This window comes from Lolium perenne, chromosome 3 (assembly GCF_019359855.2).
Source record: "Lolium perenne isolate Kyuss_39 chromosome 3, Kyuss_2.0, whole genome shotgun sequence".
Lineage (NCBI taxonomy): Eukaryota > Viridiplantae > Streptophyta > Magnoliopsida > Poales > Poaceae > Lolium > Lolium perenne.
The window spans coordinates 103459726-103471867 of record NC_067246.2 but is presented as its reverse complement, the minus strand read 5'-3'; the positions used below and the strand labels follow the sequence as shown (position 1 = coordinate 103471867).

At 43.7% G+C, this 12142-nt stretch overlaps 1 protein-coding gene across 16 annotated transcripts; it reads right to left on the bottom strand.

Moving 5' to 3' along the window:
- Positions 1 to 2410: 2410 nt before the first annotated feature.
- On the bottom strand, positions 2411 to 11794 carry LOC127342041 (uncharacterized). 16 transcript variants are annotated; one of them, XM_071828079.1, is made up of 12 exons: positions 10926 to 11789; positions 10673 to 10836; positions 10252 to 10366; positions 9630 to 9820; positions 9226 to 9394; positions 8452 to 8552; positions 7936 to 8067; positions 7432 to 7493; positions 7116 to 7197; positions 5781 to 5852; positions 5418 to 5558; positions 2413 to 4724 (listed from the first exon to the last, which is right to left on the bottom strand). In XM_071828079.1, exons 2-5 carry the CDS (start codon positions 10715 to 10717, stop codon positions 9338 to 9340), a joined length of 408 nt encoding a protein of 135 aa, XP_071684180.1. In that variant the 5' UTR covers positions 10718 to 10836; positions 10926 to 11789; the 3' UTR covers positions 2413 to 4724; positions 5418 to 5558; positions 5781 to 5852; positions 7116 to 7197; positions 7432 to 7493; positions 7936 to 8067; positions 8452 to 8552; positions 9226 to 9337. The 16 variants fall into 16 exon arrangements, 13 of the variants coding, with proteins under 13 accessions (XP_071684182.1, XP_071684177.1, XP_071684180.1 ...); XM_071828074.1 differs by having other exon boundaries at positions 2414 to 4724; positions 7116 to 7640; XM_071828078.1 differs by lacking the exon at positions 7432 to 7493 and having other exon boundaries at positions 2414 to 4724.
- Between the last annotated feature and the right edge of the window lie 348 nt (positions 11795 to 12142).

Genomic DNA, 12142 nt, shown 5'->3' with positions numbered 1-12142 from the left:
CTATGATAACTACGCTGCTCGCCATCAACAAGGCTTCAGTACGAGCAGCGCATGAACAACGTGGAGCTTGTGCTGCCTAGATCGCAAGATGCGATCTAGGCAGCATGTTGCTTACCGGTAGAAACCCTCGAGACGAAGGAGTTGGCGATGCGCCGAGATTGATTTGTTGGTTGAACGTTGGTTGTTGTTTATTCCATAAACCCTAGATACATATTTATAGTCCAGGGGACTTTCTAATTTAGGCGTGCACCTAACCGTGCACGGGTAAAATTCTATCTTCTAATCTAAGATGCAATCTACTATAATTAAAGATACACGGGCAATCTAGCCCAAACTTGGTACATAAGGCCGATTCACGTATTCCTTCCATGTATACATTCTTCAAGCCCATCTTGATCGCGGCCCACCTCTGACTCGGTCAAATTCTGGTGATAACAGGCGCAGCCAACAACGGCTTCCCCCCGCCGGTCGCTCCACGCGTGGGAGGGGCACCTCCTCCACCAGGCGGGGTACCCCTGCCCGCCGGACACGAGGCCTCCCGGCGGCGGGTGGCGGCTTAGTGCTGGCGGCGTACCAATCCCGCCGCCGCCTCATGGCCACGCCCTCGACGTCGCCATCGAGGAGGCGCGGATGACCTTGACGGATGAGGAGCGCGCCGAGCCACGGCAGCACCCCGACAACTACACGGCGTGGAACTCGTACTTCCTGCGGCGGTGGGAGCGGGAGCTCGCCTCCTACGACAGCCCGCCGCCTCCGCCTCCGCGCAACAACGCCGCGGGCCGCCGACGTTGGTGGAGCGCGCCGGGCCGGACACTCGAGGCCGTCCTCGATCACATCGAGGGCGGAAACTTCCCGGTGCTCACGATGCCCCCTCCATCGAGGGCATCGGCGAGCCGCCGCCGGGGAAACGTCTGGCAGCCACGGCGCATGGCTGCCAGCTCGTCGTCTTCCGGATCGGCGCCGAGGTCATCCTTGGCGCCGGTGAAGAGGGAGGAGGCGACGTCGCCTTCGACGCCGGTGCGCGTCAAGAAGGAGCCGGCGTCTCCGCCGCCGACCAGAGGGCGCAGCAGCGGCGCCCTCGTCATCCGCGACCAACCCTCCCAGCCTGGGCGGAAGAGGAAGGCGGCGAAAAAGGAGGACGCCGCGGCCGCCGCCGCAAACAGGCTCGCTGAGGAGGAGGCGAAGCGCGCGGAGGACGCCGCCGTGGCGGAGGCGATCGCCAGGTCGCTCAACGACCTGGTGCCCACCGACAATGCCCTCCCCGAGGACGCCGCCCTGGCGTGGTCCATGCGCGACTGGGAGCGCGAGGAGGCGGAGCAGCAGCGGCGGCTGATGGACCTGGCCGCCGCACGCCGACTTCGCCGCGCGCGCCGCTCCAACCGCCGCCGACGACGCCGCGCGCTACCGCCGTCCTGCGACGCCTCCATCCGGCGTCGTTGCCCCCGTCGTCGACCTCGAGTCCTCGGACGACGAATGGTACAAGCCATCCCCGGGGTGGGGAGACGCCGGCCAGGGCAGCAGCCGCCAGGCCGCGCCGCCGAAGGTGCCGAAGGTCGAGGACGACGGCGGCGATGACTACACGGTGTTCTACCGCCGTTTGGGCATGTAGAGCGCCGTGTTTTAAAATTAGCATTTGAATTCCCCTAGCCGAATTCGAAATATAGTCGAATTCGGCCTCTATGTATTAACTCCGCCCGTTTTAGTCTAAATATCATTAAATTTAGTCTATATTTGCCCGAATTTAGCCGAAGTTTATCAAGTTTCCGTTTTTCAAACTCGCATCGTCGTCTTCGCCTGGGAACGCGGCTGGGAAACTACTCCTCCCCACGCCAAATCTTCCTCCAATCCGGACGAAAATTTCGCCGGATTTGGGCGTGGGGAGCGCCAACGAGTGGGGATGCTCTTAGATTTATATGATGCGTTGAACACTTTGCATAATTTTGACGATGCAATGCTTTTTAGGTAACTTTGATAACACATTGTGTTGTTTAGGTAACTAGCAAGGTGGCCCTCGCAAATGCGAGGGCAACATCTTATAAGGCTATTTATTTCTAATTGTTCAATTTTTGTATAATGTTTTATACATAGTAACATTATAGAAGTAATGTTGTACAATTATTAAAACTACCAAACCTAGTGTTTAATGAATTTTACACAAATGAATTATTTTTAATTGCTATGTATTCTTGGCTCAACAATCAATGGACATGCCATATATTTGTTAATATACTAGATGACCGGTTGCGCTATCGCGCAAATGGCAAAATCAAGGCAGAATCTAAACCATAAGATTTAGCTTTGTTTATACTTATTGCGAGCAGGAGGATAATTTTTTTGGTTCGAGGCTTTAGGGTTATGGCAACTCTATCCCCGGCGCAAAGGCAAAAGCAAGACTGGTGGAATTCACATGTAAATTCTATAGAAATTTAGAGAATGTCTAATATCATTGTCCTGCAGGAAATAACACTATGTACAAACTAAGGAGGCGGAGGCACAAGTAACAAATTCAAACTTGAATTTATTGCATGAGAACTTATATTTGCAGCAAAAATTACTACCGGATGGTCTCATTATGTACAAACTTAGGAGGCGGTAGCAACCTAATAAATTACCCCAGCTATCCCCATCCTTGAGCTTGGTCTCAGGCAACACGGATTTTCTATTGACTGAAAGTAGCTTCCGATTCGTGCTCATTCATTATCCAGCGCAAACAGCTATGCTCTGGTAGCAACCCTCACTATCTTCACATGTTGTCAGTAGACAATGTCCAGCGCATAAAGATATTGATCTGGTAAGAGCTCTTGAGCTGAAAAGATCGCATTACAGAAGAAACAGCTGCATGTGACTAAAAAGTTCACTGCAAAGACATTGTATAAAAATGGATACGAACATATAAAGGAAGGTGAAGCACCATAATAGCATGGCTCTTAGCGCCACAACTATGGCACACGTGTTTGTTTAATCGCACATCATCTCATGAAGCTGAAAGCAGTATAATGGAACCTCATATACAATATATACAATACGTATGTGTTTGCTCAGTATATATTCAAAATAGTACTATTATGCTTGCTCCAACTCAGAGTTCAGCAAAGATTCAAAATAGTACGACAAAGGAAATAGAAATATGAAGTTATAAATTACTTATCCCCATTAAGGAAATTAATTAGATAATACCATTGAACTGCCAAATAGGAATCAGCCTTTCAATAGAGTAGAAGGGTTCAAACAAAGACTTTGCTCTACCCTAAGATGTATATAAGAAACAAATACTATATCAAGATTTAAAAAAAGGTCACGATGAGAACAATAGGAGACTGGGTTTCTGGAAATTAAAGTGCATCATCCAAACAACGTAGTGATGCTTTGTCTATGAAGGTTCATACTAATAGGGTTGATCAAACAATGCACGCCATGATCAAATAGCAAATCAGATTAGGAGTACCTCGGGTAAGGAACACTAAAATAGCAAGCAGGTGAATTAATATACAACAGAACTTCTATAGGACCTCACAGGCATTAGAACCTCACCCACAACCTGTTCTTATATGTACGGTAGAAGAATGGCTAAGAGCATCTACACATAAAACTCTTAGAATGAAAAGGTTACCACACCCTTGAAACAAAGAGGAATAAACTTTTATCTTGATCACTCAGACATGAACATCGCTACTTGTTGCAAATAGAAAAAGTTCATCTCTGGTTAAACTTAGAATAACACATGCTTATATAATGCCTTTAGATTTCTGTAGAGAAAACAATTCTTCCAGAGATTGATTCTATCAAGCTTTATATGGCATCATGTTGAACTGTGTAGATGTTATTATTATATGGCATCAGGAGAAAACAAAGTGGTGTGCAAAGAACCATTATCAAATGTGTGATATGCACTTGTAATAGAATAACCATAGCCAAATATTGCACAACTCAACCCTCAACTCCCATTCTATGCAAACAAAAATTACAACATCCACTTGTAAGTCATATTGCTCCATATGGTAATGATGCACTATAACATATTGTTAAGTTTACTTATTAGAGAGAAGGCTGATATGATTTTTTGCCAGATGATCCTTAAGCTAATAGTAATATCACAGCCCAAGAAAAGTAGCATTACCCACATCCAGATGTAGGCAGGGCAAAAAGAAGCATGTTTTGAGCTCCTAGAAAGAACATACAACATGGTTAGGCCCAGCTGCATACTGGTGCATTTGATCCTACTGCCACAGAGACACTCGTTTCATAAAGCCACGGTAGTATGAGCCATTACCTCGACAATAAAATTGCATTACACTAATCCACCCTACCTTACAACAGACTCTAAGCAAACTATATTTGGTCTAGTTTTGCAGAGTTATAATCAGCTAAGCAAGCACATCACAACTGGGCCAAGTAAAAGAACCAAGGTTCCCTGGAAACAATAAACCACTTAATGTATTAATTTGGAAATGTATTGGCCAAGAAGCTATCGATAAATAAATTAGATCGGAATGAAAATACTGACAAACTAAAGCCATCCACCAGTTCACGCTAATTTTCTACTTCACATATTCACAAGAATGAGCCAGATTCAGTAATCAGTCCATGGAAACTAAAAACCATAGCATATGGCAACACAGAGAGAGAGAGAGACCGAGCTTACGCTAGAGGATCGAGATAAGCTCACCCCACTGTGGCATGAATAATAGATCCGAGCCAGAATATCCATTACATATGCACCTAGCCTGCAAAAATAGAATTTTTCCTAAATGCTCCAAACCAACAATGGAAAACTAAGCATCCAGACTTTGAAAATAGCAGCGGGAAGTCGGGAAGCATAAAGAAAGATCAATGAACATTCAGTAATCTGAAAAATTATCTTATGAAGATCACATCATGTATATAGCCAAATAGGTTTCTTTAGCTACCCCTAGTCAAGGAGCGTACTACAAAACATTGTATAAGAATGAAATGAAAACGATAAACTTCTAAGCCAATCTATTTTCGGTATAATGGGCAACCGCATACCATGTGATCATTGGTGAAATAAGAGCTCCCATTTTGAGCTAGGATATTTACCAAAGACGCAGAAAAGAGAACTCGGAATAAAATTCCGTTATATATTGAAGGATAAATATTAGCTTTACAATATATAGCACAGATAACATGTCCGTGCTGAAACAACAAGCACCTCTAGACATATAATCCATAGATGTAGATTGTTTACCAAGTGCAAAGCCATGCCATCGACTTGTATGAAAGAAAAACACGGTGTTTCATCAAGATTTCTACTTTTCCACTTCCACATACTCGCAGAATGAAAGAAAAGCAAAGGCCAGAGAACGGGGGTACTCAAGCACTGATTTGCAGCATACACAAAAGTAAAATATGCAAATCTCACACGGGCGGTGATGTTGAAGCCAGTGAAGGTTTCTTACCATCCTTGGATCACTTGATGGGAGATGAAGGGGCCATTTGCTCGAGCGCCTCGGAGCCATCTGCAACATACACGCCTCCGCTACCGTCCAGGTTAGGACTGAGGAGGACTACCAGTAGGTGTCAACCGTAAACACAAGAATCTGAAGAAAAAAAGATGCAGACATTTAAATATTTCAGAATTGCAGGTATATTGATCGGATTGAAGAGCACATGCACTATAATTTGAAGAGTAATTTTTTCTAAAACCTTATAGCTCTCAAATTGGACAACATATTCAAAAGCAAGCCTATAAAATCAGTAGTAGCACAAAATGAAAGAGAGCCAATGAGCACAGATATATGTACATTTACCCAGATTAATACCTGGGTTGGAAGAAAGCAACAACAGGTTGAATGCACTGTACAATAATGAGGTAGAATCATGCCATCAAACCTCTGCATTCCAATACAGTAATGTCCATTATCCAAACTGCTCACATATTGAACAAGAAGATACTATCAAAAATAGCCAAGGAGCAAACACTGACAACAGAATATAACAAAAAAAAATCATCTGTTGTCTTCCTTCCTACAGTGATACTGTAATAATAATTAAAAAGACACCCAAAGCCGAGTAGCGTGACAAAAACCTTTCAAATATGTTTTTATCGAAAAGATCTGACTCACTAACCCATCAAAACACCCAACACTGCAGATTTAGGAATTGAAAAGAAATATTTCATTTCATACACCTGAAAGTAAACTCTTATAAGTAGTCTGTAGTTTTGCAGGCTTCAAAGAACTAATGGTGGAAAATTAGATACTAATTGCACAAATGATATTAAGCAACAAACAAAGGGAATGCAACTCTTATAACTTCATCACTTCCACCGACATCCAATCGAAAAGAGAGTAGCTAAAAATCAAAAGGGAACCTAAAGCCTGAAACAACTCTTTCATCGCCACCTCTTATTAGCATTTCAGGACCGTGCCTACGTGTTTCGATCTCCTCCGACCTCAGCCCTACCTGTTACCCTCTTAATCAAAGCTACTTCCGCCGCTGAGTCGCTACTGCCACTGGAGGACAGGTCGCCGCTGCCACCGGCCATAAGTTATTTGACTCCCATAGTGTGTTGCCATTGTTTATCCTTGTTGTCTGATTCTTACCGTCAGCGCTGTAGCTACTGGCTTGTAGATGTGTAGGATGAGATTGCAAGAGTTAATTTCCTAGGCTGTAGAGACGTGGATTATCCATTCCTTTTCCTGTACTACATCAAATTCTAGAGCAGTGGACTTGAGGCACCAAATAATTCTTAAATTCGTTAGTTGCCTCTTGGCCTAAACCTACAAATCTCACTTTCTATCTGTACGGACAGAAATACTATGCATAGTGTAAAGTTAATTAGAGAAACATAGGGCTATAAATAAAAGTGACCCTGCTATGAGATCATTGTATTAAAATGAAACAAACAGCCTGGCATAAAAACACTTAGCAACAAAGGATGCATTGTACATACAACAGACATCTGAAGAGATGGATACTGCATAGAGCATATATTAACATAAAAGAGTTTCAGGGGAACTACACACATGTGAGCAGAGTTACTTTATTTATTTTAAAAATATTATCACCGAAAATGCCATCGCATGTTACCGTTCTGAATGGCGAACAAGCTGGGAAATGACACATGAGCAACAAAGTTGAATATTATGTCTTACTGTATCAGTGTATAAGTATGTATGAGTTATGTGTTGCAGACTGGCAGACCGCGGAGAACTCATTAGGCATATGTATATTTACCTACAGTGCATAGAACCCAGAATAAATAACTCAAAGCTAACTTATCTTTTAGGCAATTGCTATCTCGAGCCAAATCCTACCCAAAATGCAAAGGCAAGTAAAGCATGAAAAACAAAGATAAGGGTACATGATAGGATGGTGGCTTCAAGAGGTGGTATTCCAGATAACATACAACTTAACAGACAATAGATAGAAGTACCTAGATGATCAGGTACATGAGGGAAAGAAATGCACCTTGGAACCTGGAATGCAAGCCAATTTTTCATTCTGCTCTCTGCTATCCAAATGACTGGTTTCTGATATTTGAATCAGGTATATTAGCAACCTCAAGTGTGGTATTCTTGAGGCCCATAGTGCTATTGAGCTCATATATTAACCACCGCCAACTCATTGCAACAGGGTGGCATGAATTTTAGAAGGGGTATTGGATTTCCTGTAGTAAACTATAACCAGCAGTTCAATAAGATTGCACCGACAGTGAATGAAAACTAAAGTTACAGTTTAAGTCCTACTCAATTTCACAATAGCATAGAAGTGCATGGTTGAAAGCAACCTTTTAAAATCAGTAGGTAAATTAAATGCATACTCCCATACAAAGAAACAATAATTTGAGTGCCCGAAATAAGAAGCTGGTAACATGAGCTAAATAAAATAATGAGGCCCTTTTTATTGTATTGATCATAAACACATACAAAGAAACAAATTAAGTGTTTTTACTGGGTATTATGGAAGTCGTACAAAATTAGTGATATTATTCTCCTCCTGCCTTTTCTTCCAAACAACCCCTTATGTTTTTATAATAGAAAATGAACCAATTATTGTGACAATGAAATACATTGCACATGCTTTGATTTCCGCCTTCGGGAGACCCTGCATCAGACAGTAATTGCCATAAGGAGATTTCTTACTGCAAACTAAACAATTAACCATTTTTATGTGATCATGTTAGAGAAGAGATACTATTTGTGTACATAATTAGCTAATCAGCATAGCCACGTTTACTAATATTTTCAGTGGCTTTATCAACAACAAGAATTAGTTTTTGTAGTAGCTGGCTATGATCGGAATCAGTTGGATGAAAGGAGATAAATATCCAGGGTAGAAGTTCGAAAGCAATGTGAGATTCTAGAAGCTGGGCATGGACACACACACTGCACATAACCGGTCGTAGGTGTTACCATTTAACTTCGCTTCTTTAGCATGTCCTAGTCCCATTCAGAGAACAGAGTATTATTGAAGCAGAGCCCAAGGTACCTTCAGTCTGAGCTTGAGCTTCTCGTAAACGACATCGGACATAATGGGGTAGCCCGCTATGTAAGCCATCAGCGCCTTCAGCATCCTCTACTTATTGGCGCCTGAAAACATGGAGAAAATACATGGTTTCAAATCAAGCAACAATTGGTGATTTAGTTTGGCCTGGTAATGTTGCGTAAGTAGCCTAGCGGCTACGAAATATCCAAGTAATGTTGCATAAGTAGCTGGCACATGACTGTCATTGCTGCCTAGCGGAGCATTGTACCTGCCAGCAATTCTTATTTATAAATGTGGATGCGGCTTACCATGACACCAACCATGCTAACCTATAAAAAACATCTATTTCTAGAAAAAAAATCTGAGTAAATGATGATCATGTAGCATAGCTATGAATCTAGCTAACGGGAGAACAGAACAAGAGTAGAAAAGAATAACTGTGCAAGTGATTCAAATAGGCCAATGTGAACCGAATGGCCAATAGCACCATAAAGGAAATTATGTACAATTTTGACAAGATTCAGCTACTGAACCCTCTTGAGTGTCGCGCAGCAACAATACCATTTTATATAAAAATTGCATTCCAGAATGGTGTTATATCTTTTGGAGGAAGTATGAACAGAGGTCTAAGATCATCGTTTCTGAACCACCAATATGTGCCAAACGCCCCCAAAGCATTTAGAATGACCAGGACACTGGAGTGTCCATATGGCGCTCGCATCTATCATCAAACAAATTAGTAGGTTCAGAGGGGAATTTGAAAAGAGGGAAACTCACACATAAGCTCTGAAAGAAGCAGCCAGTACAAGCCACAAATGAAGAGAAGCCGAAATGAAGAACCATCTCTGAACCATGCAGCTAGCTCAAAGCAACATCAAGAATTGTTTGGCTAGATGCACCAATTTGGATGGACAGAATACTCTGTATTTGGAAATGATGTCTTGACCTGTAAAGAAAATAAGATATCATGTTATAATGGAGAGATTTAACAACTTAAAAGACCACATCTACTCACACATATTATAGCATATAAAGGTGGTGGCAATGTATTGCTCTAGAAGTGAAAAATATGTCAAGTCGGAAAATAATGGTCAAAAAGTAGCATACAAGGGAAAAGAATACAGTACCAAGAATTAGGGGTTATTAAAGTATCGAGCAAAAGAAATTAACACGTTACATACAGAATTGGCCATTTCTAGGCGAAGAAGGATCCATTGCTGCCTTGCTGAGCAGGCTGAACTGCAACCGCAGACCACAACCTCCATGTTCTTTGCCTCCAACGCGGGCACATCCTGGTGCTTTATTCTTCCAAGGTACTGAAAGTAAACATTGGTGAAAGGGATCAGACGAGAGCTAGGGGAGTGCTTTATTCCTGCAAGGTACGTAATAAATTTTATATCACGCATTGCAATTACACAGTATTCATTTATGAACAATTGGAATGCTTGGCTTAGCTAGGATTAAGAATTTGCTCTCCCAAAAAGGTATGATCATGAGGAATTATCAATCTCTCTAAAAAAATATGTGAAGCAATAATGAGACTATATTTCACAGCAAAACAGATCCATGGACCACCGACACATACAAAGAAAGACAACGGACAAATGAATGTATGCCAAGTTTATGGTTATACAAGGAATTCAGGTATCATTAATTTTAGAAAAATTACCTAGGGCTTTTTCTAAGTTCCTCACATCTTCACAGATCCATGGACCACCGACACAAACAAAGAAAGACAATCTAGCTTCCTCACATCCTATTCTTCCCTGAATGCGCAGTACCATAAAAATTTAGAAAAATTACCTAGATCTTCACCGCCGTCGAATCCTGGTTGCCAGTGAGCAGCCATGCTCAACCTGGGAGGCAGCGTACAACTATGCCTACGACGACGCCAGCTCCACCTTCTCATGATGCATCCCTACACAGAGCAATACCCAATCAGGTCCTATATAATAATACCAGCAGATCAAAATATTCAGAGTGATTCAGAGTAACAAAATTGCTCCTGTATAATACCCAGTTTACATATAGCGAATCAATAAAAGGACATCTAGGTTGGATTATGATATGATCATCTAGAATCGAAACAAAACATGCCGAATAATTGTTTGTAGAAACAGAAACTTCAGTTCATAAGTGCAGAAGGCAAAGTACAATAAAATCACACTTGTCATCTGCTGCATGCGCTCAATCCATTTTGGAGTCGTATATGATTTTGCCTCACCGGCAGGTGAAGTCCCGGTAATGTCGGACATTGCACTTGCTTCATATAAGAGGATTCAGCCAAATAACTTTATCGTCTGCCATAATCTTGATCATGCCTTTGCATGCCCTTGTCAACAAGGCTGTGAGGTACCTCCACACCTTCAGGCTGCAAGTCTACCCGACCTTGCCATTTAGAACAGAATCAAAATTAATTACCGCAAATAGGGTCAATGCACAAAAGGTAGAACCATGCACTGTATCTCAAAATGCACCTCTAATGGACATATCATTAAATCTACCCAGATATTCTTGAAAATATGAGGTGCAAAAATTATCCTTGGCAAACATCCAACAAGTCTTGCTCTCGTACTCTTGCTGTCATCAGACAAAATGTTAGCAACAATATATATGGCCTTTTCCTCAATCCTTGATCCTCACAAAGAGTTTTCAGTTTCACACATCGATTAAGGAAGCAACGAGCAGCAGCAAAGGCAGCAGCCAGGCTTGGCAGTAGTAGATCTAGCAGTACACAACGGCACTAACCACATTTACAACCAGAAACACGCACATATAGCAGCACGAGTAGCAGAAGTAGCCCACAAAGCAACAGCACAAAAACACAACAAAGTACCAGCAAGGAAATCTAGGGGAGACAGAGAGAGGAAGCAAAAGCTCATCTGCTCCGGCGGCTCGTCGCTCTGCTCTGCACCAGCATCTGTCGAGGAGGAAGCTTCCGGCGGGCCCCCCACAGGCGGACGAGCTGCACATCGGTGGCAAGCTCCCGCGACTCCGGCCTGGGATTGCCCTCTCCGGCCTCACATGGGGCTGGGGCGGGGAGAGAGGGGCGGAGGAGGAGAGACGGGATTGGGGAGCCAGGGAGAGACGCCCAGCCGCCGCCGCATCCAGACGACGCTGTCGCCGGCCCCCGCGTCGGCCCCCGCGTCCAGCCGCCGCAGACCATCCGCGTCCATCCGCGTCGGCTCCCTGACTGCCCCCGCGTCCATCCGCCGCGGTCGCTCGAGCGCCGCTCTTCCTGCGCTGGAGCTGGAGAGAGGAGAGGAGCAGGAGAGAGGAGCAGGAGGCGGCTCAGAGCGGGAGTGGGGAGGCGGAGACGAGAAAGAGGATACGTCGGGGCCGATCTAGGGTTTTCACCACCACCACGCGCACAGAAAAACGAGGGGAGAAAGGAGACCTGAGCGAGCGACCTGGCGGACTCTGCTCGCTGACCCCACGCCCGCGAGGCCCCATCCGTCATGGACCAATTTAGACAAAAAATGAGTGAGAAAAAATTTACCGCATCCGACGGTTGCTGTGAAAAGTGGGACTCAAAAATTACTGTTGCATGTGGATTGAACGGCCCAGATTCGTTTGCCCCTTCAGACCCCCTGGTTGAGAGGGTAGTCTTTGAACATTTATAGAAGGAATGTGTTAGTTTCGCTTTGTGGTGGCATAGTTGGCACATGTGCATGACTTACATAAATCTAGAGAA